This window comes from Vidua macroura, chromosome 3 (assembly GCF_024509145.1).
Source record: "Vidua macroura isolate BioBank_ID:100142 chromosome 3, ASM2450914v1, whole genome shotgun sequence".
In the NCBI taxonomy this organism is placed as follows: domain Eukaryota; kingdom Metazoa; phylum Chordata; class Aves; order Passeriformes; family Viduidae; genus Vidua; species Vidua macroura.
This window is the reverse complement of record NC_071573.1, coordinates 29,330,788-29,355,984: the sequence shown is the minus strand read 5'-3', so window position 1 is coordinate 29,355,984 and position 25,197 is coordinate 29,330,788. Positions and strand designations below refer to the sequence as shown.

Below are 25,197 nucleotides of genomic sequence, written 5' to 3'. Positions count from 1 at the left end.
GCTGTTGTTTGGCAAAAACAGTCACCCTGTAATAGTGACAGGACTGTGTGGAGATGTTTCTAAGAGACATATCTGTATATTTAAACCGAGATTAATAAATGTCACTACATTTATTAATACAGGAGAGAAAAAAAATTAAGCATCAGCATTTTCAGTGGCTTCATGTATTATTCTGGAAATGAAAGAAGGCCCCAAGTGGCACAGAAGTAAACATCCATCTTATTTATTTGCAGTATAATTTATCATTCTGCATGTGTTTGTGTAAGTTTGGCATCTGTTTTCAAGAAATCATTTCTGTGCTGATTTTATTTGAAAATGTTTGCAGTCTTGCTCTATATTCTTACACATATTTTCTCTCAACAGAGTTTGCATTTAGGATAGTGAATGCTCCAATGGCCTTGGATTTAGCCTTTGGCATAGTGTGTGAGCTGCTCCAGCGGTGGGGGGAGATCCATGCCGGTGTCCCAATCCTGCTGCAGTGGCTTTTGGGAGACAGTGACCTGCAAAGAGATGGGGAGACTTCTGCCCTGGTAATTTTAACAAGCAGTTGCTATAGCATGTTAGCAGCACTATAGTTCTGCAGTCTTATGGTAGGAATAGAATGAAATGTCTCATCTGATGAAACCTGATAATTGCTACTGCAGTACTAACTGATTTACAGTCTTTTAAAGAGTTCACATGGATATTATTTAGAATGAAAAGAGTTTTATGTCAGTTTCCTGGTAATACCAGCATAAAATTAACGAGATCAATAAGCAAACATTGAAATAAATCAAGAGTTACTTCAGAAGGCATGGTTGACTGAAACATTTTGAGGCTGTAATGTAATTACATTCAGTATTATTGCAGATGATGGCTTCTCTTGAATTTAAACTGTTGTTGGGGGTGCCAGGCACATCTGGGCATTCAAGACCAGTGTTCTACCAATGCTGGCTTTCCTAGAGATGGCATTTAAATATTTGGTAACTTTATGCCATCATCCATGTGACTGGTTCTGCACAACATGAAACAGTCTGGCTTACATCAGTCATTGACTTGAGGATTGTTTCTGTAAAGCTTTGCCACACTGGTTCTGTGAAAGCTGTTACTGTATAAACACACTGTGTTCTTTTTGTCTTGAAAAGACTGTAAAAGTTAAAATAATGCTGGAAGGTAAACCGGAAGGATCAGGAGCAGCTACATCTTTGAGAAGTTTGTTGGCAATTAATATGACCCATGAAATATATAATGAATCTTAGGTCTGTAGTTTAGGTGTGCATTTCTGATGTTTCACTGACTGATGCAATTTTCATTTAATCCAGTCAAAAAGCTCCATGATATAGCAAATTACCATACTGCTTACAGAGGTCTTTGTGAAATATAATACTGTTTCATAGGGGAAGGCAAGCACATGTGAAGGATTAGGGCTGCTATTTACTTCCACTATTTCCCAAGACTTGTGCCATAACTGCCTGATCTTTGAAGGTAAAATTTCTTTGGCAAAGTAGGAACTTTTTTACTGTGCTTTCCCAAACCTTTAAGATAAGGCATATGAATGTTTATCTTGTTTTATTAATATAAAAAGCTATTCTATGACAGCCTCTGTTGTTATAGTTTCTATATATATATATCCCTTTTCATATCTTTTATGATTTTCTTGTTGTTATCAAACCACAAGTCATTTTCTAATCACTGTTGGTTTTCTTTTTGTTAAGGAAGAAGATGATTCCCTGTTTGATAAAGGGGAAGTGAATTTTTGGGCAGAGAAGCTGACTCATGTGAGACAACTGAGTAAGCACCTTTTACATCTTGTATCAGTGACTCACCTCACCTTACCAGATCATGGGGAACTTAATCATCTATCAAGAATAGCACTGGACCAAGCCCACTGCATTGAACACCTTCTTGGAGCTCTACCTCTGGTTCCAGAGTTTTCCAGAACTCCAGAATTCACAAGATTGACTATTCAAAGAGAGAGAGTATCAGTCTGTCTTAAAATATTAAATCTGCTGAAGCCTGATGACACTTGCAAAAATGAAAATCTGGAAAAGTAAATTACTAAAACTTCATCCTCAGAGAGCTGCACACATTACTGGATGGGCAGGGAGACTGTATTCCAGGAATGTTCAAGGAATTAGGGATTGCTGTGATGACTTCAGGAAACCTGCAGTACCTTCAGTATTCAGGATAGAACTACATTTTTGTATTTAATTGTGCATTGATTTTTTTTTTTTTTAATGGGACATGCAGTGGAAGACTTTTCCTTTTAAATGCATTTGCTAATTTCATTCAGCTGAGCATTGTTTATTACAGCTACTGTAGGAAGTAAAGCAGCTAAACTTAATATTTTCCATTCATCCAGGTGCAGGCCACCTGTAGTTCTCTTATGTTTTGTTCCACATTTTTACCTCCTGTACCTTAATACCAAGAAAAAGTTTATCTTTTGTCTCATTTCAAGATGTAGCATGTGACTTGTGAAATTAATATGCTTTTAAAAAAATCTAAGTGTTTCTAATAGAAAAACAAACTGTGACTTCTTTGTTTATGGCAATTTTTAGAGTATATTTTAAATTTTATTGCATTTTCCTCTGGAGGAAGGCAAGGATTTTCACTTTGGTAGTAACCTTGTTTTGCACATTGAAACAGCATTAGTTAGATTTCTGCATGCCTCTTTTCTCCTTTAAATCAAATAACTACTTTCATAAAATGGCTCTAAAATGAAGACTGCTGTGTTCAAAACGAAGCAGCTGTTCCACTGCAAATGAAACAGTTTCATCTTTACTTCAGACACCTTGCTCTGAAGAAGGCCTGGAAAGTGAGGTCCTGCCAGGGAGTGTGAGGGCCCTCGGAAGGGTACCAGAGGTGTTTGTGTGCTGCAGCCCTGGCTTTTGGGAGATGCTCTCACCAGGTGGGGCAGCTGTAGGGACTGTTCTGCGTGCTCCAGGGTCTTGCTGTGCCTAAATCACAAAAAAGCTTGTTGTGCATTGAATGGTTTTTTTCCTGCGAACTGGAATTGGGTTTCGATATGAAAATGAGACATCAAAAATAAATAGTGATGTGAAATGGTTGTGTTATGTTCCCATAGCCAAGGGCTGCGGCTGGACGTGTGGCTGCGGCGTGGTTGAGCCCGCCACAACACGCATGTGCGGCCCTATGCGCCGTCATTTCGGTGTCCTTGGAAGAGGAACATGTCCAGTGAACGCCTGGTTGCTTTCAGCCTCTTCACCTGATGGTGTCTGAGCGCAGTTTAGCCTCAAATCTCGGTGACGCCCAGGTCCCGTGGCCGGGCCCGCCACAGCAGCTCGGCCTGGTGCGCCGCGCGGCCGCCAGGTGGCGCCACAGCACCGCCGCGCACGGGCCGGGCCCGCGCTCCCGCCGGGATGGGATCGGGCTCCTGGAGTGCCAGGATCGGGATCGGCCGGGACGGGATTGGGCTTGGGCCGGCGCTGCTCGCAGTGCTGGATGCTGCGGTGCCCCATAGCCGATCCCTGCTCTCTTGAGTTTAAATACTTTGCTGTAAATAGAGCTAAGCTGCCGAGTTGGGTGCAGTGGACATCTGAACACTGCACAAAGTCACCACTTCAAAAAACCCAACAAACAGAATTTAGGAATAAAAGTTTAGTATTTGCTCTAAGTTTCCAGGATCCAGGGTTACTTATATAAGAAGTAATTTATGGTGAAACTTGAGGCTTCAATATGCAAAAGAGAAACGTTGGAATCTGAAATGATGTTTCACAGAATGCTCGCTATCCAACTTAACGAGCCATGCTGTGAATTAGGCTAAAAATTAATTTGTATGCATCTGGTTTGAGCTCCTGGGGAAAGAATAGCCCAGATGTGTCTGGAAGCCACTCTTAAAAAAATATTCAAGACCTGTACAATTAATTAACAGCTGCTGATTCTGCCACATCTTTCCATCATTCCTGAACTAGTGTGGCAACAGCTTCTGTAGTAGGAGACAAAAAGAACTTTGTATGTATCAAAATCACTGTAAAGTTCTGAGACCTTGCTCATGTCAGTGAGTAGCATAAAACTATCTTTACAGTAACATTGGCTTCTTTTTTAATTGGGTAGAATTTAAAACATATATTCATATATATTTGATACTGGCAAATCGATAAATACAGACAGGTGACAGCACAGTAATAGACCCACAGTGACCGTAAAACTTGGTGAAGCCTTGAGGACTTGGTTAATCAGTTACCAAACAGCTTGAAAACTCGGTGTTCCTTATTGTGGTTTTAAGATCCAACTGGAACCTCTGTCATCCCGCTTGAGTTTATACGAGAGCAAATAAGAATTATATCAGTGCACATACATTTCACCACACGGTGCTGACGATGGGTTACTGTGTAACTACTCAATGAAGAACCTTTAGACCCCGAGGAGCGATTGCAGGTGAGAGTTAGCAAAACCTGATGCCAGAACGCTTATCGGCCGTGTATTTGATCAAAGTCAGTTTATCAAAGTATTCCTCCCAATGGCGTTGACATGTTGATCCGTGCATGATTGTCACAGCAAACTGTTCCCTCGGTTGGCTGGCGGGCAGGATCAGCTCCGAGGTGATGTTTCCATAGCAGAGTTGTGTGGGAGGAGGAAGACTTTGAACTCGGGTCAGTGCGGAGGCGACTCCGACCGGCCCCGGAGAAGGTTATGGTAAGCGAAACGCGTTATGGCTGCAGCCCCGCGCTCCGGCGGCTCCCCGTGTGCGGGACAGCGCCTGTCGCCGGGACAGGAGCTGTCGCCGGGACAGGAGCTGTCGCCCCGGGAGAGCGGGAGGAGGGGAAGGAGCAGGAACGTGGGATGTGTCCCGGCACCGCTGGGCGGAGGAGCCGCTGCCGGTGGCCGCTGGGGGGCGGCATGTCCCCGCCGGCCGCGCGGGCAGCGGGAGGGGCCGGGAACGGGGCCAGGAGCTTGTCCAGCCGGGTCCAGCAGCGTTCGCCGAGCGGGGGACGGGCCCCAGGGGACTGCCGGGACAGGGGAGGGAGCGAGGTTTGGGCTTTCCGCCGCCCAGCTCGTCGTCTTTCCCGGGAGATTTTGATCCCCGTTTCCGGGCTTGTCCGGCCGTGGGTGACGGCTCACGGGCGGTGGCAGGCTCCCGCCTGCAGCCTCCCTCCCGCAGCGGCGTGGGAGGTGGAGGACGAGGGGAGGAAGCAAAGGAGCGCGTGAGCCGCTGGGCAGCGGGGGGCGAGTGCGACACCCGGCGCGAGGGGCTCTGGTGACACCCCCGCCCCCCAGCCCGAGGTTCCTTTCCTTTGCAAGTGTGTTTGCACAGCGCCGCGCTCCTGCTGACGTGGTCGGGTTCGCTCCCTTGCAGTGCGCGGGACTGCCATCCCGGCTCGGAAGCCAAAGAGGATCAAACGCCTCTGCTGGCTTTAGCAGCCATAAAACTTTACGCGTCCGTCCGCCTCTGTTCTCCTTCCCATTTGTCCCGGGGCCGAGCAAACGCGGGAGGGGACGGGGGTGCAGAGGAGCTGCCGTCGCCGTTCCCATGTCGTGTTTGCGCGGCCTTATCGGCGCGGGGGAGGGCGGGGGTGTTTTGCACAGCGGCTCCCGGCCCGCCTTGGCCGGGCCCTCGGTCCCGGGAGGGCGCCTCGCCGCGGGGACCGGCCGCTGCCTTCGCCAGCGGTCCGGCAGTGGGGGAGCACCTGGGGCGAGGGCGGGGGGACTCGATGGGTCTCACAGGACCTTGGCGGTGATGAGGAAGGAAGAGGCCGAACGTGGAAGAGAGACGTGGGAGGGGTGCGGGGCGCGGGAAGGAGATGCAGACAGGCTTAGGTGGGGGTCGTTTATCAGTCAGGCCGCTGCGAGGATAATGCCACCTCGGCTCCGCGCCTGGCCGCCAACCTCTCCCAAACTCCAGAAAGTAAGCGCCAAACCGAGGTCCCCGAAAAGAGGGAAGAAGTGGCAGGGCGCGCAGCCCGTGCCCGGCCCCGTCCCGCCAGCCGCATCGGGGCAGCGCGGTCCCGACCTTTGTTACAAGCAATTACGTGGCAAAAGTTTATTTTCGGCGGGGCGCGGGGAAGAAGTATACCCGGCGCTGCCGCACCTCTCCCGCGGCCCCGCGCTTCCTCCCCTCGGCGGCAGCCGCCACTCCGCCGGGGACGCGGCCGCCGTGCGCAGGCTGCGGCAACGCGGGGGTGTCGGGTCTTTGGTGCTAAGAGGGGCGCTCCACAGGAGCCGAGCCCGTGGGGCGCCGTGAGCGCTGCTTCGGCTGGTTCCCCGCTCCCCCCGCCTCGTCCCGCCCGCGCTGCGGGCGCACCCCGCTCGAGGGGACCGGAGGCTCACTGCAGCACAGGCACTCCCCACGAACCTGCCCCGCCGCCGCTGCCAGCGCCCTCTGTAAGACTCAGGGCGGCCCGGCCGGCGGGCTGGAGCGGGGCGGGCCTGGCGGGCGGCGCGGGGCGGGCGGAGCGGGGCCCCGCCCCCGCGACCGGCGGCGGCCGCGTTTATATGGGAGCGGCGCGGGGAGCCGCCGAGTTCCCGCAGTTCGCCCGCTGCTGTGCAGCCGCCGTCGCCGCCTCGGCCCGGCACCCGCCGTCCCGCCGGGAAGGAGTCGGGACAGTTTCGGATCTCAAGCAGACGGCCCTCTCCTATTTAGTCGTGGCTTTTCCAAACCCTCCGAGGAGAGCGGGATCTTTCGGTCCTTCCTGTATATCCGACCATTACAGGATCTAGAAATGTCGACGACACTTTTATCTGCCTTCTACGACATCGACTTCTTGTGCAAGGTAGGGAAGAGCGCGTTTGGGTGGGCGGGACGCGGTCTGCCGCTGCCGCCATGTGCAGAGCGACTCTCCGGGCTACCAGGGCAGCGCGGCGGGGCGGGAGGCCCGTGCCGGGCCGGGCTCTGCGGGCGGGTTACGGTCTGACAGCCGGCCGGGGAGAGCGGCTGACGCAGGGCTGTGAGCCCCGGAATGCCGCCCCATGGTCTCCCGGCCGCCGCGTTCGGGGAGGGCTGGTCCTGCAGCCGCGGGGGAGCCGGGCCGCCCTGCAGCTTCTGCCCGCATGTTGCGCTGCCAGGAGGAACTTCTGAAAAAAGTTGCAAATGCAGCAGAGCTGGCGCGGGGGCTTCTCCCCGGCGCTATCCTGCCCCGCCGGCGCTACCGGCAAACCCGCTTTGCGGGGCGGTCGGGCGGCGCGACCCCCGCCTCGACTCCCGCGGCGGTGGGGAGCCGTGGCCGTGGGCAGGAGGTCACCCGCAACACCCTCTCTCTCTCCCGCTGTCTCCCCCACCCCCTCCCCTCTCCCCGCCCCGGCAGACGGAGAAGTCCCTGACCAACCTCAGCAGCATGCTGGACAAGAAAGCCGTGGGGACCCCGGTGACCCCTCCCAGCTCCAGCTTCGCGCCGGGCTTCCTGCGGCGGCACTCGACCAGCAACCTGACGGCTCTGGCCGGCGGCTCCAAGTTCCCCAGCCCTACCGGCTCCAGCTCTTCTTCCACATCCTCCTCCTCCTCGTCGTCGTCGTCCTCCTCCTCGTTCGGCAATCTGAAGGAGACGGGCTCCAGCGGAGGTGGCGGCAGCAGCAGCCCCACGGCCCTGCTCAACAAGGAGAACAAGTTCCGGGACCGCTCCTTCAGCGAGAACGGCGAGCGTAGCCAGCACCTCATGCAACAGCTTCAGCAGCAGCAGCAGGCGGCCGGCAAGGGGAGCGGCTCCGGCGGCGGCGGCGGGGCCCCCATCAACTCGACGCGCTACAAGACGGAGCTGTGCCGCCCCTTCGAGGAGAGCGGTGCCTGCAAGTACGGCGAGAAGTGCCAGTTCGCTCATGGCTTCCACGAGCTGCGCAGCCTCACCCGCCACCCCAAGTACAAGACCGAGCTGTGCCGCACCTTCCACACCATCGGTTTCTGCCCCTACGGTCCGCGCTGCCACTTCATCCACAACGCCGACGAGCGCCGCCCGGCGCCTGGCGGAGGCACGGCCGCTCCCCCGCCCGCCGCCGCGGTGGGGCCGCACCACCACCCGCACCACGCGGCCCCGCACCCCGCCGGCAGCACCGGCGACCTCCGCGCCTTCGCCCCCCGCGAGCACCCGCTGGGCGGCGGCGGCTTCGGGCACCCGCGCGGTAGCGGCGAGCGGCCCAAGCTGCACCACAGCCTGAGCTTCTCCGGCTTCTCCGCCCACCACCACCACCATCACCCCCCGCACCCCCACGGCACCGCCCCGCCGCCGCCGCCCGGTGGCCGCCTGGACGCCGCCCTGCTGGAGAGTCCCGGCGGTTCGCGCACGCCGCCGCCGCCCGCCTCCGCCTCCTACTGCGAGGAGCTGCTCTCGCCGCCCTGCGCCAACAACGCTTTCGCCTTCTCGGGGCAGGAGCTGGGCAGCCTCATCGCCCCCCTCGCCCTCCACACCCAGAACTTCGCCGCTGCCGCCGCCGCGGCCGCCGCCGCCGCCGCCTATTACCGTTGCCAGCAGCAGCCGCCGCCGCCCGGCGGGGCCTGCCCGCCGCCCCCCGCCTCGCCGCCCTTCAGCTTCCAGCCCCTCCGCCGCCTCTCCGAGTCGCCCGTCTTCGACGCGCCGCCCAGCCCGCCGGACTCGCTCTCCGATCGGGAGAGTTACCTGAGCGGCTCCCTCAGCTCCGGCTCCCTCAGCGGCTCCGAGTCGCCCAGCCTGGACTCGGGCCGCCGCCTGCCCATCTTCAGCCGCCTCTCCATCTCCGACGACTGAGGGAGGACGGGGCAGCGGCCGGGGGGGGCCCCGCGGCGGCCCTGCAAGTAAGTTACGGAACGAAGAAAGCGAAACCTCTCCTTCCTCTCTATTTTTGGTTGGTTTTATTTTATATATCTATCTATCTATACACCGAGAGCTGAACAAAACGAGAAACAAAGCGTTTTGCAAAGGGCAAATGACACGAACTGAACAAACCTATTTTTGTAGAGAGACCTTGGAAGAAGGGGATTTTTGTTTCGGGGTTTTTTGTTGTTGTCGTTCTTTGGAGACAAGTTATGATACGCACCAGCAGCAGCCATTCCATCTGTGTTCAAAAAAAAAAAAAACAAAACAAAACAGCATTAGAAAAGACAGCACCAGAAAGCAACAAACAATCCGGGGAGTGCCGGTTCGCCAGCCCAGCTCCTCCAATCCTGCAGACACACAGAAAAAAAGTTACAAACTAGTTTGTCTTTCAATCCAGTTCAAATAAAAACACAGAACATACTATAAGCTTTTTTTTTAGGAAAAAAAAAAAGAAAAATCCAACATCCTGCCAAGAATATGCCTTGATAACAACCTTCTTTTTTATATATATCTATATATTATTATTATAACAAATGCTAAAACCTTCATTCCAAAGTTTAATATTGGTTCCATTGCCACCACTTAGTGGATGTTTGGCTTTTAGAACAATTTTTTTGTTGTTGCTTTATTTGGAAGCACTCAACTGAGTTTAGTTTGTAATTGTTGGAGAATAACTGCTGATTTTTTTAAAATTTTTTTTTAGCTATTTGAGTTGATTGCATGTATGAGTCACTGCACACAACTCAATATGAAACTATTTAACTTATTTATTATCTTGTGAAAAGTATACATTGGTAATTTGTTCATACTGTATTTATCGGGTATGATGAAAAGCAATAGATATATATTCTTTTATTATGTTTAAATTATGATTTTCATTATTAATCGGCAAAATGTGGAGTGTGTTCTTTTCACAGTAATATATGCCTTTTTGTAACTTTCACTTGGTTATTTTATTGTAAATGAGTAAAATTCTTAATTTAAGAGATGGTATGTAATATTTATTTCATTAATTTCTTTCTTTGTTTACGTAAATCTGAAAGATTGCATGGTTTCTTTATAGAAATCGGTCTCGATGCTGTGGAAGTAGTTTGTGGAATTTCTATGGGTTTTTTTAGAATGTAAATGGTTGTAGCCCGTCCGAGTTAAAAAACGAGAGAAAAAAAAAAAAAAAGTGACTTAGCAATCAGACTTCAAAGTGGCAAATCTAATTCAGACTTGTTAAAAATAACCAAAAAGTATTTTTGTTGCCTAACTCCACGAATCACACTGTGATATAGTCTCAAAGTATGTAGCAATAATTGGGGGTCCCAGTATTATGTCTCACAGTGCCTTCTTGAGGGTCCATGCTTGCCTTAAATATCTCTCAACCAAATAAGTATTTTTCCTAATGCTTGAGATAATTTGAATGTAGGGATGGGTTTTAAGTACAGCAAAATTTCGCCACTCTATTTTATAAGAACAGAGGCCATCTTTGGATCTGAAACTTTCTATAATACAGGAACATATCTTGTTTATTGAATTCCAAAACCTGTAATTTTTTTTTTTTCCTTATGTAGAAAGTTGGGAGTTTTCCAAAAGTTTCCTGGACGGTGGATGAATGAGCAGTAGCTTAGTTTTGTTTGTACATAGGTACAGATTGAGCACTATGTACTCTTTTGGACTACTTTAACAGAAGTATGTTTTGAATGTAACTAAAGGATAAGTCAACTTGAGTTGTAATATATTTTTCGGGAGTCAGTTCACTACAGATTATGTGAGACTGTAAACTTTGTACTGTAAATGTTTTGTAGTTCTCCCAATAAAATTTTTTGGAAAAAAAAAAATCAACAACCCCAGTAACCCTTAAAAGTGCTGAAGCCCTGGCTGCCAGGCAGGAGTAATTCTTGCTAAACACCACCACCCCCCCAATCACAGATATGTCTAGCTACAGATTAACCAGTTTGCACTGCCACTCCAGGCCGCTCCTGCAGCCCTGGCTGGTCGGTGGCCAAAGTAAATAAACGCTTCCAGAAGGTTCGGGAATGTCAGCGGTGTACTGTACCCTGCTTTTCTTTTTTCTTTTTTTTTAAATGTTTTTTATTATTTTTAAGAGGATGCAGAATCAAACCTCTGCTGCTTCTAGTGTAACAGCTGGAGTGGAAAAATCTAGTAGTGACATTTATCAATCACATTGCTTATGGGGCTATGTGAATGTGCCATTAGCCTTCCTGCCTTGTTTAGGATAAGGAGGAAATGGCAGTTTGGGTAATAAAAAGGCATAATTAAGGTTTACCCTTTGTCCCAAAAGCTTTGTTCCTCTTCACTCACAGGAATGCGGACTTCTGCCTCAATGCTCCCATCACCCAGCTGAGGGCATATCTGTGTTAATCGGCTAGCATTAAATGTGCTAATCAGTTTTCAGGCCTTGGGTTTTAAACAAATTACCTTTCCGAGGCTGTATTTATATAACTAAATACTTGGCAGCCTGGGGACTGTGTGAATATTAGTACTGGAAGAATTTTAGCTAATATCTCTACAGTTAGCCACCCTATCCCAATCAGTCCCTTAAACTTTTAAGTCATGATTTCTACCAGCTTATTTTTGTTCTTTTGTCATACTAATAATAAATGTTGTTAACATTATGGCATTTCTGTGCTGCCTGGGCCACCACAGCACTTTCTATAAATACAAGATAGAATGTAATACCACTGCCATATGTTTGTGTAACAAACCTTGGCCTGACACTTAGTTTAAAATTAAAACAAACGTAAGTGATGTATGACAACAGGCCCAGCTACAGCAATCACCTTTTTTTTAATGGATCCAGTCTGACATTTTGGCTCAGAATTGCTCCCTTTGATTCCCAGACTAATTTCTGATGAAACTTCTTTTTGTTGCTGTCTACACAGTGGCAGTGAGCTCTGATGGGTCCTTCCCCAGGCATCCCTAGTACAGATGCTTTGGCTGCAAGGAGCAGGCTCGTGCCAGTGTTTTGGAGGAACAGAGAGTGGCTGTTGGTTTGACTGGTGTCTAAGCTGATGTCTTAACTCACTTTTGGGATTTTGAGATTAATTTTCACACTAAAACTGCATTTATAAGGAGTGCATGCCTCATTTAATTTCAGATTTTCTTTCTTCTCTAGGTACAGTTTTTGCTTCTCTCACTTGCCCACCCATTCCCCTGAGCCTGCCTTTTTCTTGCCACAGTAGATAAGGACCTTATTTATTTTCTATATTTCCCTTATCTGGGACAGCTGTACTCACAATAGTGCAGTACTTCCATCTTCCCTGTGGTTTTTTGAACGGGATCTTGGTGAGGGTGCTGGGCTTGGCTTTGGTGTCTCCTGGCTGGAAGAGGAGCTCTGGAAGCTTTAGAGCAGCTGCCCCACATGAATCACAACTGTGCTGGTGTCAACTCCAGTGTTTTGTGTGTTAAAAAGTTGCTGCCAGGACAGGAGGGGTGATGGCCCAGCGGTGTCTCCCAGCTGGCTGCTGGCATGCCAGTGTGTGGGGACAGCTGGGCCCGAGCTGCTCTCTGCCCAAGTGACACTCCGTGCTGCACCCTGCTCTGTATCGCCAAAGCGTGCTGCAGCCTGGCCCATTGCAGTTCTGCTGTTCAGAAATCTGGGAGTCCTTGAACTGCGAAGATAAAGTGTCTGTTTCTTGTGCTGCACAATCAAGTGTTAACCTTTAAACCAGTGACTTATGTTGTTGACTTAAGCAAATGTTCTCTTGCTTTCATTTCAAAATTCAGCAAAGCGTGTAAAGCTGGTCAGGCCATTCAGTACTTTCTGATACATTGCAATAAATCGATAAATACTGTGTAAAAAATAAACTGTTTTTTTTTTTCAAGAGCTTTGTGTTAAGAAGGAACTCTAAGGTTTCTGCTATTGCCCATCAGAGTTGTGATATATCTCTTAGTAGCTGGAGCACTTGAAATGACTTTAAAGATCTGGAAAATGGGGACTTTGCTAATCATTGGTTAGGACTGAGGCTTGCATGCTTGTTTTACTTTACAGTCTGAAAGAAATTGTATCAGAGTCTTAAACTGGTAGAAATGGATGTAATGGTATAGGTCTCAAAATAGGGATTTATTTAAAATGGTTTGGTATGACCATTAGGGGATTTTCAAATGTATTGAATTAGTAGTTTTGATTTTTACTCCCTAATCCTCTCAGCTTCTTGGGGCCTTTTTATTTGTTTGGCTTTTCTCAGCTTGCCTGTGTCATGTATAGTGGTGTGCTGTGACTCCTGTCGAGTGGAGGGATTGCACACCACCAAACACACTCCCAGCAGAGTGCCACGGAGCAGAGGGTTGCTGCTCCTCGCCGTGTGCATCCTGGTTGAAGCATGAGCTGAATCCGATGTACGCCCAGGGTTGCCTTCATTTCAGGTGTAGAGCCTGGGGATGCAGCATGGTCTGTGTCACTTGTCGACAAGGGCAGGTGGCCGTGGGAGGAGCTGGTGGCCGTGGGAGGAGCTGGTGGCCACAGGTGGAGCTCATAGGCTGCTGGCTCCTCTCTGCTGTACTGCTGAATGCACAACGCAGCAAACCAGGGGTTGAATACACAGGTGGGAGGGGAGCCCTTTTCCAGAGCATCATTTAAATGTCCAGTGCAACTCCACATTACTTTGAAAAGAAGTTATTGCCCTCCTTCCATTTACTGCCCCCACCCCATCCCATCATTAGGTGAGCAGTTTTGATTTTTTCAAAGAAATGGTGCACTTGACAGCCTTGTTTTCAAAGAAGGCCTGAGATTTTAGTTATGTTTATGACCAAAATGTGCTTTTATTTTTTTTTTCCTTTTGCTATTCTAGCATTAAAGCTCAAGTACTTCCACTATATATTTTTAACTGTGTAGTCCATCTCTTCTTGCTGACCTTGAGTGTGAATTTTTTTTGAAGGAGCTTCAGGCAGTGGTGCTCTGTCTTTAATAAGATAGGACATTTCAGGTTTTACCTGCTAAGCCTACAGACCTTGGCAGCACATTAATTGTGGAAACTGAAAGTTAATTTTCTGACCCTTCAGCTTAAACTCAGATCCTCAGAGTTTTAAGGTGAAGATACTGGGCTTCTTGCTTTATTGCATCTGAAATAGTTAACTGTTCCTTTTGCCGACTGTGCAGCAGGTTGGTACCAGTCCAGAGAGGGGCAGGAATAAACTAAATTACCACAGCCAGAGACCTGAGTGCTCATCTGCTGAAGAAGTAAGTGAAGGATTGGGATGAAAGTTGCTTACTCAAGGTGATGCAGCAGTTTCTCCACTCTGTTCCTCCATGGCCCTTTCTGACCCATTCCCTGAGCTAGCTCAGGTTGCTCTGGGAGAGCATCCTGGCACCCTGCTCATACCACATGGCCCAGGGTGGGTGCTCTGTCCACTGCCACCAAAAGGTCCCCTTGCCCCCAGCCAGCTCTGTTGCTTGCCACATTTGCCTGTGTGTTTAAACATTTTATTAACCAGGCAGGAAAAAAATTGGTGTTTTTTCCTGGAGTGGAGTTGAAGTGGGTCAGTCAGGAGTCTGATGATTTTCAGAGCTGGTGCAAGGGAGGAGGAGTAGGAGGAAGAGCCCCACATCCTGGACAGAGGCAGGAGTGACAGGATGGAGGACAAGGTGTCTCCCCACCAAGCTGCTAGATTGGTTTTTCCCTCCTGTGTAGATTTGTTTTGTTTGTAGAAACATTGTTTCCTCACAGTTCTTTGGGAAATTCTTAGTGTGCCCACGTTAGAGCTGCTTTTTTATATTGGTGATTATAAATCACTCACACGAACCTTGAGTACTTCTTGTGTCATTTGAACATACACCAACATTTAAGGGAAGGCTCATTTCAACATAGAGTTTAATTAATGTATCCCTGAATAGTTTGGTTTACTGGAAATCAAATAATGGTTATATGGCAAAGCACAGCATCTTCTGAGAAGTTCTCAGTGTTAAAGGAAACAGTTATTATCAGCTGACATAGATTTAGCAGATTGTATAAGTTTTGCAGCATATGTACTAAAGAATATTGGTTTACAGGTCTAATTCCTTTATTAAAATTAATTTAATATTGGAGAGGAGGGTGGAGGAATGAGATTCCTCCTTTAAGGTCTAGAGGGCCTTGTCTCTAAAAAGATTTTTTTTGTTTCAAAGCTTAGTCAAACAGATATGAGTCAGTTCATCTCTCCTTTCAAAGGGCTAATGGATGTGTTAATGGAGGCATTTTGGGGTGAACCCTGCAAAATTTGCATTCCTGAGGAAACCAGGGAAAATTACCCTGACAAATCTCCTCTTTGTTGCCGAAGAGGGATAGATGACATCTGCTGAGTAATTTCTATTCTGTACACCATCTGAGAAGGAAATACAGGGTAATTCAAACCCCCTTTTTTCTACCATGGTTAATAACATAAACAGGGAGCTGGATATGCTGAAATCTAAATACGAAGGTCCTATATCAATGGATTATTACTTTATCTTTTCTCAATGATGTTCACTTGAATGCCTGGAATCGTAATAGCTGCTCAAGATAAGAAATGGAAGGAAATTCAATAACAGTAACTGGTAATAACAGCCTGGTAACTTATGAGATCTTGATTAGTCCCAACCTAAATGTTGGGAAAGGATTCCCTGTACTGTATGCAGAGGGAGCTGAATAGCATTGTGAAAACCATTGCCTCATTGTAGAGGAGCACAAACAACTGGCTTTTGTCATTATTAAGGCTTTCTTGCATTCACTTATATATGTGAACCTTCTGAGTCTTCTGTGGATGAACATTTTTCACCTTAATTTTTCATTGCTTTAAAATTCTGCTTTTGCTGGTAGGGGTGTCAGGTGGCTCTGGCCCCTGCAGTGATCTCAGAGCTCTGGCTGGCTGGAACATACAGGTACAGTGCTGAACCTCCTAAATACCATCAAATCTGAAATTTGGCTTCTTCTTCTTGGTAGAGTCTGTACTCCCACTGATGCCTTTGGGCACTGGTTTACTCTTCCCATGGCTGAGGGAGCATGGGGAAGGAAGAAGAGGACTCTTGCCCTTCCAGCTGCCTGCCCTGGGAGTGTCCATGAGATGGGCTGATGCCTTGCTGCTGCCCAGCAGTGTGGTGGGAAGAGTGGGCATCTGCCAAAGGGAATGCCCAGATATCTCCTTCTTGGGCAGCAGAGCCCTGGGTCAGTTTGTGCCTGTCCTGTGCTTGCACCTGGATGAGGGCAAATTGTTCCTTGTGCTGGAAGCCACTTGGCTCTGTTGCAGAAGTGGCACAACAGCACAGACAGGGAGGGTTCCAGCCAGAGTGCTGGTTCTGCTGCTGTGTTAAGAGTGCCAAACAGCACAATATAAATCCTAGGAGATGAATTCAGAGTTAACAAATACTTTTTCTAAAGGTCAGATTAGATGAGGAATGCAGTGATTTGCCAATCCAAATGAGCACTAACTCTAAAATGACAGAAATTTGTTTTCTGCTAGATTAGTGCTCTGATCTGGACTCATCCCATCGCCTTATGGCTGAGCAACAAAAGCAGGACCAAGGGCAGAAGTGTGTGAGTTACGTGAGGCTTGGAACTCTGCTTTCACCATCAGGGAACTTTATATTGACTTGAAATGCCTGTGAAACTGCAGCCCAAGTTATATTCTGTGGGGCTGTTTCTTCATGTGCACTTGAAATCCCAGGATTTATCAAATGATATCCACAGCACAGGGGGAGGCAGAGCCTCGTGCAGTGAGCTGTGTTGAGCTTTCTAGAGCTGAACCTCAACATTTTACTTCAGTTTTGCTGTTCAGCATTTGGGCATGTTGAGGAAGGAGAAGCCCAGAAGCTTGGAAAAGCTGACTCCTTGGGAAATGGTACACAGCTTTGGTCAGTGTAAACACCAAGTAATGACCTCTCCTGTTTACTCCAAATATTTCTTATAGTAACCTGCATCTTAAAATAAAATTCAAGACAGAATTTAGAATTCATAGCACAAAAGTTGTGAGTAAATTGTTTACTAAAAGAGTGTTGCAAAGCAAGTAATAAATGTCTCTTTTTCGGGGGTCTGTCTCCATCTGCAAATATGAGGCAAGCCAAAATGTAAGGCTGTCATTTAAGGGTTGTCTCATTTGCAGTAGATGTTTAATGATGACTGTGAACAAAGCACAGTGAATATCTGCAATAATGCAACTCTTTGACTTTCACAAATGAACAATCACAAAAGGTGAAAGGGACAATTCACCTGAAATCTCCAGCTCTATAGAAGAAGGCAGCTCATTAAAAAGCTTCTCTCTGATTTCCCATCCTAGGGTAGATATGAGCACAGAGTGAGGGACAAGTGTGAATTGGGTTCTTATGACTAAAATAAGTATGTCCTAAAAGTTCAGCACCTGGGGACTTAGTAGGACTTGGTGGAAGAAATCCTTATTCTTAAAGCAATTACAGAAATGCAGCCTGACTGGTGAGTATAACCTGTTGTTGCAAGAATAATGGTGAGAGATTTGGAAAGGAGTTCTTTCAAACCACTGGTAATTACCAGCTCTCAAAGAGGCAACTGGAGTACCATAGACAGCGGTATATAAAATGAATGTACAATGGTATATAGGTGTATTAGTGGGTACTAAAATTCTGATCTGGGGAGCAGTCCCTTGTAGTTTAATAAAGAATATATGCTGTTATGTTGGTAGGAACAAATAAAATGTGATAATTAAGAAATGGTTTCACTGTTAATAGCTGTAGAGATGGGCAGTTTAGATGAGATTTACAGATTTATTTCTTAAAATGCATGTTACCAAAACTTTTCAGAACACAGAAACATTTAATGGAATTCTAGAACCACAGAATAGTTTGGATTGAAAGGGTCCTTAAAGATCACGTAGTTCTCCCTCCCTGCCAGGAGCAGGAACACCTTCCATTAGACCAGGTTGCTCAGAGCCCCATCCAACCTGGCCTTGAGCACTTCCAAAAGCACTTTGTAACATGGAATATTGTTTCAGCTCTGAAAGCTCATTGGAAAGAGTAATTGTTAAAGCTGTGTGGAATTCACGGAGATCAAGCAGATAGTGCTATCCAGATGGAAAAGCAAATGCTAACTGCCTTGGAAAAGTTTTCTTGAAATTCTAGGAAATGCACTTTCTGTAACTCCAGAATTAGTTGTAGAAAAGGAAAAAGAGGGAGGGTGCAAATCAGCTGGTTAGCATTACAATAACAGAGGAAAATATGTCATAATTGTGCCAGCATTACAGAAGCGAAGGACAGCATCTTGTGAGTTACAAACTGCAGCACGTTGCCTTGGCTGCAAGGAGAAAAGTAAAAAAAAATGTAAATACTGTTGTATGCAACTTCCCCTTCCTCTCATACTGCAGCCAACATAAAAAAAAATAATTTAAGCATTCCACAACTTCCTAGTATAGTTGGCTTTTATGAGGCAAATGGTCCATCATTTTATGGAATGGACAATTCTCAGGGACTAAAACGTTTCAACAGAACTCAATCTTATTGAATTAATTTGTTCTCAGTTCTCTTAATGAGCCTGATTATGTACAGGTGGAAACACTTGTGCTTCAAAATGATTTGCAGAGACCAGCTGTCCTGGGGAGGTTTGGGTGAGAGGAAGGTCAGGTTGTTCTCAAACCTGCTCTGTAATTGTGCCTCTAAGCCCTAGAGGCTGTTGTGCCATGACTCAACGAAATATGTAAGTATGTGATTTCTTAGAAAATCTTCTCTGTGAATTTGTGAATTTTGAGGAATGCAAGTCTTGATTTTCTGAAGAATTTGTTGTACTAATTGGGATGAGTGGGGGAATTTAGGGCAATGCTGGTGCCCTTGTTGGTGGAACTCTCTTGTCCCACCATCAGTGTTTTGTAATGTCAGCTGTACATCTGGCTTCTTGAATTTGTATTTGAATTCTGGTGTGGAAGAATTCACAGTGACCAGAGCTGGGCTGTAGTGGTGGATCTGAATTTACAAGAAAGTTTTCTCCTTCAGCCTGAAGCCCTCTTGTAAAGGGCTCTCTGCATTCACTCAGGATTAGAGGTATGCAGCTGGTATTTGGAGAGGACCAAGAAAAGTAAGAGAAATCCTAATTTTAGTTGGCAAACATCATGATACCTGATAAATAAGTGCTTCAGTGAAATGAGAGAAAACCTGCTTTCAAAGAATGAGCTCCTTTCAAGGGTGAGCTTGGAGTTGTGTTGAAGCCCCAGGGATACTGCTGGGGGCATTAACAAGGACTCAGACCCTGCCCTGAGAGAGCCCAAACCTTTCAAGTTTAGCCTTTGGTGTCTGTGTTGTCTTCAAACACACACATTCTCCCTCCCCCAAGACTTGATGACTTTTAAATAAATTTAATTTCTAGTGTGCCATGTACCTGGATGGGAGTGGCCTAAATGAGCTGTGGTGGCTTGGGATCTGGAAGATTCTGGAAATCCTGGAATAATTTAATCCTTGTTAGTTTTTGTTGTGTTGTTTGTTTTGTTTTAATTTTTTTTGTTTTGTTTTGTTGTTTAACCAAATTGAAACAACTGGGAAAAACCGAGTAAAGTGAAAACTTCTAAGGCAAAGCTCCTGTATGACTCTGCTCTCCTTGCCTGTGGCTGTGACTGCAGCCTGTGCTGTCCATCCTGGTTCATGCCATATGCACATGCTGTCTGTATGGAATGGGTCACACTAGATCCTGCTCTGTCAGTAGAGCTCCCTACTTCTCCATGTTTATTGGAGCTGCTATTTCTCTTAGTCTCACTGGGCTGTTTGGAGAATCTCCCTTTCTGAATAACAGGTGGAGGAAAAGGGTGATGCCTAATTAAAAGTAATAAATTCCCTTGAGTGAGCAAACTCCTTTGCTCTTTCTCGCCCAGCTCAGTTTTTAGTAGCATTCCAGTGACAGTGCCTGTGTTTAGGGATTGCCAGCTGTGGGAAAGCACCAGCCCTATGTAGCTGTTGTCCCATTTCTGGCTGTGCTGATGGTCACTCAGGAAGCTGTAACTTCTTCTGGTGGCCCTGGGAAGAAATACCCTATTCTTCAGGGCTTGGGTCAAGCTGGTGGCACCAAAGCAATGTGGATATATGTGCATCACCCCCTTTCTCTTCTGCAGTACATCCTGCAATAGGTAGCACAGCCTCTGGCTGCTGCTTCTCGTGGCTTGCTGCCAGTCCAGCATAGTTTTCCTTCAGTCAAAGGAAAGCCCCACACCTGCCAGTCCCACACACTGAGGGTGTCCTGTGCTGGCTGGCGTCCCTCATTCCCATGTGCCCGTTTGCTCTGTTCATGTCTATTATTGTTGTCTCGCCAAGCCTGATTGGGGCAAAGTTATGGGAATAGTTTAATTGTGTCTTCAATTGGATGTTCAGCAACTTCACTGGTCACTTCCAGTCTGTCATCGAATACACCAAACCGTGACTGTATCATATTTCCAAAAAAGTGGTCTCCAAAGAGAGAGCATTGTAAATCCCTCTGCCTTCCAGCAAAACTGCTTTAACAATTTCTAGCTGGCTTATGGCTATAGGATAGCCATAAGGTTGGACGCCTTATATCTCTGTTCTGTATGTTCTGCTTCAGTTAAAAATTACCTTCTGATGTCTGAAGGACCAAGGCAGAAGCTTTTTTCCCCCCACTTTATTTGACCAAAGATAAGCATAAGTGCAGACATACTTGTTTGCTGTCTGTCTTTGCATGTGCTGACTGAACTTTCCCAGGCCAGACTTAGATCTGGTTGCTAAAAAAACTGAGTGCAGTTGCTACAGTTCATGGGATTATTGGTCTGGCCTCCCATTTAAAATTTATCATCTTCCTCAGCATGTTGTTCATAGCATTAACCTTACTTTTTGTCTTTTTACACATTCCCTTGTGGAAAATGTGCAGCCTGGCGTTAGGTGCAGGAACAGCAGGTTTTGGTAGTGGATGAGCTACTCCCAGTACCAAGCTGTGCAAAGCTGTTTATTGATCTTGTGATTGTAGAAATGAAAGAGGTGCTTGTGTGTTAGCTGGGCTGGTGTGTGGTATGTGTGGCTGTATAGATTTACATGTGCATATGTGTCTTATTTGTTTATAGTTTCTATATTTAAATACAGCTGCATAGTTTTTTAGTGTATATTAATAATGGATATGCTTTTAATAATATCAGCTTCAGAATCCTGCTGTCCTTTTGGCTTCAATATGGGCAAACACCTTGGCTGGTCATGATGTGCAAGATACTCACAGAGGTAAAATTTCTTCTGAGGATAGATCGCCTGGCAGCTCCCGGTGCTGTTTGATAGTACTCACACAAGTCAGTTACTTGTGGCTGTTTTGTGACCTGGGACATCAGTTCTGCTTCCTGAAAAGTTGGATGTGAAGGCATGGAGGGGGTTTTGTTTTTTTAATGGAGCATTTCACTTTTGCTGCCTGATGAACTCTTATCACCCTGTGTGCATGGCTGATGAGTCATATGCACGATGTATGACAGGTTTATGAATGTGACAGTTGTGCCCTCCTTAGAGTCATCATAGAGATAAAAACAAGTGCTGGACACTCCTCACTATTCTGCTGGCAGAACTTTGTGCAGATGCTGAGGTACTGCTGAAGGTGAATTTGTACCATTTGTGAAGAAGTAGGAAAGAGATTCTGCAGTTCCAAAACAAACTTTGCATGACTGAAAAGAGTGTACTTGCCTTGTATATCCTGTGCTTTCATACACAAGAGAAGGCATATTAATCATTTGGGAATCACCTGACTCTGCTCTGTAGCATTATACCTATTTATCCAAATGTTGTTTAGAGTGGCAGCTTTGCCATTTTGAGGTAATTTATTTCTAGTCTAGTTCAATTTATGTATGCTGTGCCCCAAAATGACAAGTTTCCTGATCTACTAATTACTTAACCTGGGGTGCTGGGTGCTGCATTGTGCAACCCTCAAGGAATCAATTTTCTGTTTTGCTGTTCTGACTCAGCTTGGCACAGTCTGAGTGGTTCACTCCTCACTTTTTTCTTTCTTCCATTGGTGTGGGAAGCTGAAATCTGCTCTGTACTTATAAAGGCCTTTTTGAAAAGAAGGCTGCTTTGCATATTGCTTTATACTGGGACAGAGTTTTAACAGCATGATTTGGGGTTTTTGTTTTGTTTGTTTTCCTATTAGACACCAGGTAGACTATATCCCTATCTTTTCACTGACTTCTACTGAAAGAAACAGAGTGACTGGCTGTAGGCTTAGATTTAGGTGTGTTTGTGTTTGGAGAAGCCATGAGGGTTGAGCATGGTTAATATTCAATCATCCCTTTGTCATTATCAAGATGAGGTGACATTGCAGTGCCTCTTATGTGGCAGTTTTTAGATGGATGTGATGTTAAAATATTCACCTATCGGTCTGAGTGCTGTACTGAAAACAAGGTTAATTCAAGAAGGCATTGCACGGTTTTGCCTCTTTCCTTCCCCTTCCATCCACCCAAATAGACTCATCCCTGGCTCCTGAGTCCTTAGTGTCTCCTGTATACATAACACTTGGTGGTTGTAATTGCTGAGTGGTTTGTCAATGATTATTTACTTGGTTATGGAGGGACTCAGAGATGTTATTATTGATGCCAGTTCTAATAAGAGGTTATTCAGCTGGCATGTGTTTTGGGAAAGTAGTCCTTAGTTAGGATATTCAGATGTCAGAAACTAACTGGAGACCATCATGCCTGCCTCTTCTTCGCAGCTCTTGGGAACTTGCTATTCCAGAGGGAACCCAACTTTCTGACTTAATCACATCTGCAGCCTCTGTGCAGATGTGCAGATCTCATCTGGAACTGGATGGCTTGTGGTGTGTCCAGGGCTTTGTTCTGCTGACCTGAAGGAAAAATCTTCCTTTTTTTCTGGGGACCTGTTTGGGGTGGGCCTTGAGGACCTCCGGTGCTCCCTTCCAGCCTTACCTTTCTGTAAAACTGTTATTACTTCCAGGTACAATTAGTGTATTTAGGGGGACTATGGTTGCTTGTAGATGTAAACTGGAGCCTGGCATACAAGGTGCATCTCTGAGGAGAATTGCCCCAGGAGTTTCCTTTGGTCTGTAGCCATGAGGGACATTGCCTGAGCTGCTGATGCTGGCTCTTTTGGAAGTGGACACAGTTTTAAAGAGCAGTGGATGTGGTTTGATGTGTGAGTGGGAAAACAATAGTTCATATTTTTCATTTACTCCTTCAGTATTTCTAATGCCAGTTCTGGTCAAAATCTGTACTTTTCTAGGATTTGTACTCTGTGTCTACTGAAGAGCACTGTGGTGTTTAATACCACGTACTCTGACTCTAGGCTCCTAAATATTTAGTTTTTTAGTCACCTTGCACAGACTTGTCCTTCCTTGTGTTTATTTCCCCTCAGTACAGGTGGGCCAATGCATACCTGCTTTGCAAAGCATTTTGAAAGCTACAGACCAGAGGAACACCTCTGCCATGGAAAATCACCCTTTTGGATTCTGTGTATCCACTTGTACAGCCCTTAAATGTGTGCACCCATGTGAACCTTGTGAGCTGCATTTCCCGGCTGGAGTAGCCACTGCTGCTGCTACTCGGGACTGTGCCACAGCTCTGATGAGTGAGAGGAAAAGGCATGTAGGGTAGTTTTTGGAGAAAAAGCCTTGTCTAGAGTTGTGATGACTGTGCTCCAATGACAAGGATGTAGAAAAATCCCTCCAGGCAGGTTTTTTTCTTGGTTGTTTTTTACTCGACATTATGAACTTGGTCTACATATACACTCACTAATGCAGAAAGGAAGCCCAGTCTACAAAGCCTTGGCAAAAGTCTTTAAAACTTCTGGGGTCTCTGGGGCAGGGATCAAGCTGTTTTGCACATTTGGGATGCGAAACCATTTTGTTTGTGTCTGAAATGAAAGTAAATTTTTGAGTTCTCTGCTTTTATTACCACTGTGTTCAGTGACTGTAGATCTCAGGTTCCCAATGACCTTGTGTCCCAGAGACTAAGCCTTCGTAATGTTGATGATCTATTAATCTTAATATTTATCCTCAAAATACATAAAAAGGAATTATGACCTTGGCATAAGAAATGAAAATAAATAGGTAAGGGAAGCTATTATTTATTTTTTCAACATTTGCATTCTGTGTATGACTTCACTAAGTGTTTTTCTAACATGAATTCATCTTTTCTCCACTCTGGTACCCCACTGGTTTGTTCTTAAAATACTCTTTTCTGCACAGCCAGCTCAGTACTTTGCAGACCACCCAGAACAATTGCATTCAAACTGTGAGTTGCATTCAGTGATTGGGCCTTTTTAAACTTTCAAATAATATTTTGTCTTACTTTACTTTTTGTTAATTGGAGCTTATATTTTATATGTGGGATTTTGGTGGATTAAGAAAGGGAGTGGCTGTTCTCCTCCTGTTTGCTAAACCCAGAGGGGCTGTTTAGCTGAATCTCTTTTCAGCTCAGTGTTTGTCTAACAGAGCTTACTTAGAGGGTCAAAGCAGTATAGATTGCACCTACACAAATAATGGAAGTATTTGCTCATGCTAAGAGATTGATCGGCACATATCCATCAGTATCTGGCTGTCCATGTTCTCTCTGTTGCTGGGCAGTTTCCATCTGTGGGCTGCTTCTACAGCAAAATTCTTCCTTTGCGTTTTCCAAGAGTCTCTCCAGCTATGGTTTCAAAGAAATGTAAATTCAGTTTTAAATACTGGAGTAGGTTGGCTGTGCCTGCATCTCTTGGAAGCAGAGCAAAGGTGGAGAAGGCAGGGAAGTAGCAGCTGGGCCAAGCCTGGAGTGGGAACCCACCACTCAAAGGAGTAAATTGCACTGACAAAGCATCCCCAATTTACTTGGGGCTCAAGGCTTGGAAAGGGTTGTCTGCTGCGATAGCTCCTGTCTGTTGTAAAGACAATTGTTAAAAGCAACTTCACAAGTTACTGTGGAAATTCATGTTCTGTAGGATTTGTTTAGGTGTTTATGCCAAATATCTGGCACGTCTGTGAGGAGCTGCTGACACTGGACATGGGAAAATCAACTTAGTAGTTGCTTATTGAGCCATCTTGGATCTCCTCAGAGCAAGGTGGGAGATTCAAGCAGATGATGATGTTGAACCTATTTTCAGTGAAGCAGGCTTGGAGGTGTTGAGTGAGAGGGAGCAAGTTGGAAGCAGATCTCTGTTGCAAAGAGGGCAGGAAAATCCCATTCTTGGCTGCTAGATAAAAGGCCCTCAAGAATTGAACAGAGAAAGGTGCTGGGCTTGGTTTCCACTGTATTTTGGTGGGCTCATTGTTGATGAGTGCACAGGTAACTAAAAATGAGAATGTTGGTGAGTGTTTTGGGTGGCTTTAGGTTGGTGCACGTTGGCAGTGCTGGAGCTTGAGTTGTCTTCTTGTTCCCATGTGTCCTTGGGAGCCTTTAGCTGCAAAATGTTTAAGTCAAAGGCATCCCTGAGTCAGCGCAGATGAGCCGAGCTGTTGGCTGCGGTGCGTTGTCGCACAATATGGAGCACAGCGCTCCCCACAGAACACTTTGCTGGCCCTCTGAGCTTCCCACTGCCATTCCATCTTCTTTCCTGTCTTCTGTGGCTGTGGCTGCAGGCCACGAGCTACCACAGACCTGG

At 46.5% G+C, this 25,197-nt stretch overlaps 2 protein-coding genes across 2 annotated transcripts in view; both read left to right on the top strand.

Moving 5' to 3' along the window:
- Positions 1–2,512, top strand: part of THADA (THADA armadillo repeat containing) — a 215,153-nt gene extending 212,641 nt beyond the window's left edge. The window contains exons 38-39 of the mRNA XM_053972850.1: positions 364–530; positions 1,695–2,512. Of these exons, the coding sequence (XP_053828825.1) occupies positions 364–530; positions 1,695–2,033 (506 nt within the window). The 3' untranslated portion in view covers positions 2,034–2,512. The remainder of the gene's footprint in view (positions 1–363; positions 531–1,694) is intronic.
- A 3,921-nt stretch (positions 2,513–6,433) lies between these two features.
- On the top strand, positions 6,434–12,555 carry ZFP36L2 (ZFP36 ring finger protein like 2). Its single transcript, XM_053972845.1, has 2 exons — positions 6,434–6,710; positions 7,242–12,555. Exons 1-2 carry the CDS (start codon positions 6,660–6,662, stop codon positions 8,649–8,651), a joined length of 1,461 nt encoding a protein of 486 aa, XP_053828820.1. The 5' UTR covers positions 6,434–6,659; the 3' UTR covers positions 8,652–12,555.
- Positions 12,556–25,197: the final 12,642 nt, after the last annotated feature.

Bases quoted from the DNA above. Each gene is read 5' to 3' on its own strand.
- ZFP36L2 (XM_053972845.1), top strand. From the start codon at position 6,660: ATGTCGACGACACTTTTATCTGCCTTCTACGACATCGACTTCTTGTGC. The intron at 6,711-7,241 runs GTAGGGAAGAGC...CCGCCCCGGCAG, and splicing joins ACATCGACTTCTTGTGCAAG to ACGGAGAAGTCCCTGACCAA.